A 6641-nucleotide genomic window follows, 5' to 3' on the forward strand; every position below is an offset into this window, starting at 1 on the left:
GAAACTGTTCAAATCATGAAATCAAGTAGTGTCTTGATGGATTACTGTCTCCCTACAGCTGCCGTAAGGCCAAATGCTGTAAACAGCTACAGGAGAGCACCGGGCTAGTCTAGGGAGGGACTCCTGGCTGGCCAGTGCCTTCTTCTGCAAAGACATGGCAGGCTGTGCGGGAGGAGGTCCTGCTGCTGTCAAAAACCTTCTGTCAGAGCCGGAGCAGATGCAAACTTCTCCACTTCTGCCCTGAAAATCCTGTCTGCCGTCCTCCCACGGCTGGGCTGTCAGGCATCCTCCCAGCTGGATGAACAAAAAAGCGAGGAAACTAAGCACTGCACTTTCCTCAACCCCCTCGAGATGGAAAAGAGAGAACTGAACCCGAAGTGACAGATGTTTGTCACCTGTGGTTCCAGTGGGAGACACTCAGGGATGACAGCTATAAAGATGGTGGAGGAATCTGTGTGAAATGCAGTGATTGCAGGCTGCAGCGGGTAACTTCTGCCAGGCAAAGAGGGCTCTTAGCACGGCGCTCTGTGAGCACATAACATCAGCAGGCTGTAAGGCAGGGCATTTCGGAGCTGATATAAGTGGAGCACCACAGCATCGTGCCACGCTTCAGCGTAGCAAGAGTGTAGCTCTTTAGAAAAATAATGAAAAAGAAGAGGCAGTGCTGAGACAGGATAAATAAGGAGATAAATCACTTTGCAATACAATGCAAGCCAAAACCTGAAAATAAACAATTACTTTAAATCATATCAAGCACCTATCACAAACATCACATTTATACAATTGATCCATGTGTAAATTAGCCAATTAATTCTGAATTGGAACACTAATGAAATAATAATTATCTGTTTACAATGGAATTGTATGAGTGAAGGTCTAGAAACAGAAATAAAGAAAGACTGCAGCAAAATCCACTGAGCTCCATCACCACTGGGCATGGGGGGGATGGTCAATACCAGTCTTGAATGTCCAGATGTTGCTGGGGGGGCATAAATAAAATACATAAATATGTGAGAAACCTATAGGCTGCAAATGACAAAGATGTAGAAAGGCTCTTTTAGAACACCACTTGCTTTTCTTTTTGTTACAAAAAATTGCAAAGTGGAAATTTCTTTTAACATTTTCAGAGGTTGGCTTGGAATTTTGCTTGGCTTTCTACCACGAGCAGTTGTTTACCCTGTGAGACTCCAGAGAGATTAGGACCTCGTAGTTACCAAAGCAGTGAAAGGTGGATGGAAAAGGGTGGGAGTTTCAATACAGAATGATTTTGGTGACTTGTACCTAAATCAAAATCTTCTCTGAGATGGAGAAACACTCTGGGGTCTTCTCTAAGAACTTTGCACCTTGCTTTTCAGGTAAGAGCTGCAAGCAGATAAAATAGAGCTTTAGCCCAGGTCCTCATGTATTAGGGGAGAGTGTAACAAGTCACTAGGTAGGTGAGTGTTGGCTGTTTTCTGTATAGAAACTCTTTCCTGTCTCATTTTTTCTATAGGTTTTACCCCAGAGGTGAGGAGTACTTCAACTAAAATAGCATGTCTTCGAAAAAATCCTGATGAGCTTTACTTTGCCTGATGCCTTTAAGTGACACAGCTGTTAACAAGAGCAGAATATTTCTGTAAACTCCCACAAATTGCTGAGACCTCGTATCCAAGATGTGTTTTGCCAACTTTTCATTTCTGCACCTCCCTGTGTAGCTGAACTGCTCCTCACGATGCCACTAACAGTTTGGAAATGGTCACATGAGAGATGGTGCTCTGAAAAAAAAAAGTCATGCGTGCTGAAGGTATATGAAATATTAGTCTTGTTGCAGCCATAAATATTACATGACTCGATCTGTGTCAATTTTCCCTAGATTTATAACCTCAAAAGTTCAGGGGGAAGCAGAACTCCCGGGATAGCTTGCAAGACTTAACACTGAGCAGTCTGATTCAGATAAAAAATATCTTATTCCAGATTGCCAGGTGGGTGCCCTCAGAAGGGAATAGCAAGAGAAATCAGCTATATTTGATCAGGGCATTAAAACATTTGAACGTAGAGATTGTTGCCCCCCTATGCACATGCGCACACTCCTGAGTCTGTAGCTCTGCGTATGCCAGGACAGATTTTTGCAGTGCATGCTCACGTGTGTTCCAAATGTTTCTGCACGCCAGAACTGAGAGTCTGGTATGCTCTCTGATCTCTCTTTACTTTCCTTCTTTCCTTGCTCCTTTTCCTTTCCTCGTTCCCTTCCCTTCTCCCTCCTTCTCCCTCTCCCTCTCCCTCTCCCTCTCCCTCTCCTTCTCCCTCTCCCTCTCCCTCTCCCTCTCCCTCTCCCTCTCCCTCTCCCTCTCCCTCTCCTTCTCCCTCTCCCTCTCCCTCTCCTTCTCCCTCTCCCTCTCCTCTCCATCCCCCTTTCCCCCGCGGGCCGTACGCGCTGTCACGGCTCTACCGGCGGTCACCTCGCGGCCCTCAGGGCCCGGCCCCGCCGCCGCCTTTCCCGGACTCCCGGGATTTATTTCGCGGTGCGGAGGGACGCTCCGTTACCGCTCCCGGGGCCGGGAGCCCCGTCCCCATCCCGGTCCCGGGACGCGTCGGGTCCCGGCAGGGGGCGCCCTGCGCCCGGCGGCGGGATGGCTGGGGGGGGGGGGGGTGTCGCGCCCCGGAGCCCCCCGCGATGCCGGGAGGTGCTGCCCCTCTCCTCTCCGCTCCACGTGTCCCACCGCTCCTCAGCGGCTGAGGGGAGCGGGGAAAGGCGCGGGGGAGACACCGGCACCGGGAGGCAGAAGGGGCTGCGTGGGGAGAGCGCGGCGGGAGAGGCGGCGAGGCCCGGGCAGAGCCCCCCCCGCCCCGCAGCCTCCCGCAAACTCGTTTCTGCCCCGAGGCGGAGCCCAGCGCGGTCCGAGAGCGGCGGCGCCGCCGGCCCCGGGGCCCGGTAGCCCGGCTTAGCCCGCTGCCCACCCCACCCCCCCTCCCTTTTCCGACGCCGGCGGCTTTTGTTACCGACGGGGCGGGGGGAGGCGTTGCGGCGGGGCGGGGGGAGGTTTTGTGGCAGGAGCCGCGCGGTCCGTGCCATTCGCCTCCGCCGCTCCCGCGGTGCCCCAGCCCAGCCGGGATCCCTTTGTGCTAATGGCCCCGTCCTCATTTGCTGCCTAATTGGACTATATAAAGCCAATAACGGGCGGGCGCTCGTAGCCTCAGCAGCACTTCGCGGGGGGGTGGGGGGGTGGCGGGGGGGGGCCGGGGCCGCGGCGGCGGCGGGCAGGGGCTGCGCGGAGCCTTCTCCTCCCGGCTGCCTCCCCGCCTAATCCCATTTGCCATTGTGCGTGCCCAATCGCGGCGTGCTCCCCGCGTTTAACTTGGATGACATTTTGATTTCATCATTAGCATCCCGGCGCCAGGTTGACGCAGCAGCAGCGGCGGCGGCGGCGGCGGGAGGAGGCGGCGGCGGGAGGCGGCGGCGGTAGCGACGACCCCCGGCTCTCCCGCCTGCCCGCAGCAGCCCCCCGGTATCGCGGGCTGCGCGGGTCCTCTCAGCCCCACGGCCCTGCCGCCCCCCCATGCGAGGGGGCCCCGGCCGGCCCCGCCGCCGCCGCGGTCCCACGCCGCCCCTCCGCGCCTCTCCCCCGCGCCGCCGGGAGCCGCCACCTGCGCGCCGGGCGCGGGCTGCGGGGCCAGCGGCGGGCAGGAACCGGGCGGGCACCGGAGGATGCCGGAGACCGGGCAGGAGCCGCCCAGCGCCCCGCCGCCGCCCCCCAAGGAATCTTTCTACATCAAAAACCTGCTCAACGGCGGCCCCCCCAAGGCGCCTCCCAAGCAGCCGCGGGCTCTGTTCGCCCCCTCGGGAAAGGCGACGGTGGACGGCGGCGGCTTCGCCCTCTCGCAGGTGGGCGACCTCGCTTTCCCCCGCTTCGAGATCCCGGCGCCCCGCTTCGCCCTGAGCGCCCACTGCCTGGAGCGCGCCCAGACCTGGTGGTACCCCTACGCCCTGACGCCGGCCGGAGCCCACCTGCCCCGCACGGAAGGTACCGCTCCCCCCCTCCAACCCCCCCCAAATTCCATCCCCGACGGGGCGGCGGGGGGCACCGGGAAGCTGGCGGCGGGGGACGGAGCGGGGAGGGGGGGTGTCCGGCCGGCTCGTCCCGCTTCCCCCGACGGGACGCGGGGAGGGGGGGGCCGGGCAGTGAAGGTGTCTCTTTGTGTTTATATCCCCCCCACCCCCCCTCCCTCGTCCTTCCCCTTCCAGCCGCGGAGAAATCCCTGCTGAGGGACTCGTCCCCCGCCTCGGGCACCGACCGGGACTCCCCGGAGCCGCTGCTGAAGGCGGAGGGGGAGCAGAAGGAGCTGGACTCCAAGAGCACCGACGAGATCGTCCTGGAGGAAAGCGATTCGGAGGAGGCGAAGAAAGAAGGAGGTTCCGAGGACTGGAAGAAACGGGAGGAGAGCCCGGAGAAGAAACCCTGCCGCAAGAAGAAGACGCGCACGGTGTTCAGCCGCAGCCAGGTTTTCCAGCTGGAATCCACCTTCGACATGAAGCGGTACCTGAGCAGCTCGGAGCGGGCCGGCCTGGCCGCCTCCCTCCACCTGACAGAGACCCAGGTGAAGATTTGGTTCCAAAACCGTCGCAACAAGTGGAAGAGGCAACTAGCAGCCGAGCTAGAGGCGGCCAACCTCAGCCACGCCGCCGCGCAGCGCATCGTCCGCGTCCCCATCCTCTACCACGAGAACTCGGGCGCGGAAGGGTCCGCGGGGGGCGGCGGAGCCCCCGGCACCCAACCCCTTCTCACCTTTCCTCACCCCGTCTACTATTCCCACCCCGTGGTCACCTCCGTGCCGCTCCTGCGGCCCGTCTGAGCCCGCCCGTCCGCCGCCGCTGCTGCGCGGAGGGGCGCGGAGAGGCGCGCAAGTCACCGGCCCGCTTGTAAGTACTTCAGCCACTCGTGCGATTCACCCGGCCGGCGTCTGCGGAGCTGGGGAGGGAGGGGGGGGGGGAGAAGGGGGGGGGGGGGGGAGAGGGGTGCGGGGACCCCTCGGCGGGTGGTGCTAGGAGGAAAGTCGCGAAAATTTAGGAAAAAAAAAATCAACAAAACAAAAATAAAAGCGAGGGGAGGGAAAGGAAAATAAGGAAAATGAAAGCGGGAACTTGTAGAGAACCCTGGAGCTGTCACATCTTTTGTAAACGTGGACAAAACCCGCGATGGTCTCTGTGGCTTTAGTTTTATTTTTGTAAAAAAAAAAAAAAAAAAAAAAAAAAAGAAAAAAAATGGTAAAAAAAAAGAAAAAAAAATGGTAAAAAATTGAATGATCCCAGGCCACTCCTCGAAATTTGCCAAATGCTAACGGGAAGCTGAATTTCTGTTCCTTTTGGACCTCTCCTTCTGCCTCCAAATTGTGCAGGCTCCTGATCCTGTCGTGGCTAAAACTTCATCGACCGCGGCTTTTCATTTAAGCAGCCCTCGGTACCGATTTGCCTCTTTGCTTTCCCATATTTTGTACCTTTCGGTTTCTGTCATGGGACTTTATAACGAGCAAGAAATACAGCCTCAAAGTGAACGGTTAAATACACCCTCACGCTTTGAGTGACTCTTATTTATTATTGTTTAATTAGATATTTTTAATTCCTGTTTATAATTCCTGTTTTCCTAGTTGTTGGGTTGTTGGGTTGGTTTTGGTTTTGTTTTGTTTTGTTTGGGTTTGGTTTTTTTTTTCCCTTGTAAAGTTATTTCGGTATTTTGGAGGGAAAAAAAATTCTGTACTCTTTTGCTTTCTTTTGTAATACTAATTATTATTATTATTATTATTGTACTTTTGAACTGTGCAATATTGTACGACGATTCTTAAAGCACTGCTTTTATTTGAATGGTGAGGAAAGGGTTTTTAGCATTGTATAATTGCGTTCGTTCATGTTGTGCAAAATAAAATTTAAAAAAAAAAGAATAAAAGCGAAGGAAGTGAGAAGAGAGGAGCAGGGCATGGGAATAAGCATGAGCCCGGCTTATGCGAATAAATAAGGGAGATTCGGTGAGCTGGGCGCTTTAAGTGAAGGACAATCAACTTTAGGATAATTTTAATTTATTTGATATGATGTACAGTTTTCTTCTAAAGTCCATCGAGTGTGTGGATTTTAATAGGCGGAAATCAAGCGAGGAGTGGACACCTCTAGTCTCTCTCTGTCTTAGTGTCTGCTCACCTGTTGTCTGACAATTGTTTGCTGTCTTCCCAAGGGTTTGGGTTGGTTTCTTTATTTTATTTTAATTCCTTCCCTCCCCCTTTCGGTTGTACTCTCTGCCCTCTCGCTTTCTGTTAGGGATCGGTCCTATTTTTAAAACAGCCTATATTGTTATAAACAATGTTGTAGTGGAAAAAAAAAATCAATAAAACCCGTTCCTTATCATTTTTTTAAGTGTGGCTTCGGAGAAAAAAAAATAAAATTAAAAGAAAAAAAAAAAAAAAAAAAAAAGGAAACAAGCGCTGGCTGGGAGCGCGGCCGCCCTGCTCGGCCGGGGCTGCTGGCCGGGGCGGGGGGCCGCGGGCACGGAGCCGCCCCGCCGGGGCTCCCGGGAGCGGGTGTCCGGAGAGCCCCCCCGACGGGGCGGGAAGCGGGGGGGGGGGGCGGAGCGGGGGGTGCCCTTTCCCAGCTCCGCCGCAGCCGGGGGCATCGCGGC

At 55.4% G+C, this 6641-nt stretch overlaps 1 protein-coding gene across 1 annotated transcript; it reads left to right on the plus strand.

Moving 5' to 3' along the window:
• The first annotated feature begins 3094 nt into the window (after nt 1-3094).
• HMX3 (H6 family homeobox 3) lies at nt 3095-4965 on the plus strand. The gene is made up of 2 exons (XM_074908482.1): nt 3095-4001; nt 4223-4965. Exons 1-2 carry the CDS (start codon nt 3686-3688, stop codon nt 4828-4830), a joined length of 924 nt encoding a protein of 307 aa, XP_074764583.1. The 5' UTR covers nt 3095-3685; the 3' UTR covers nt 4831-4965.
• Nucleotides 4966-6641: the final 1676 nt, after the last annotated feature.

The sequence above is a fragment of the Athene noctua genome, chromosome 5 (assembly GCF_965140245.1).
Source record: "Athene noctua chromosome 5, bAthNoc1.hap1.1, whole genome shotgun sequence".
NCBI classification, from domain to species: domain Eukaryota; kingdom Metazoa; phylum Chordata; class Aves; order Strigiformes; family Strigidae; genus Athene; species Athene noctua.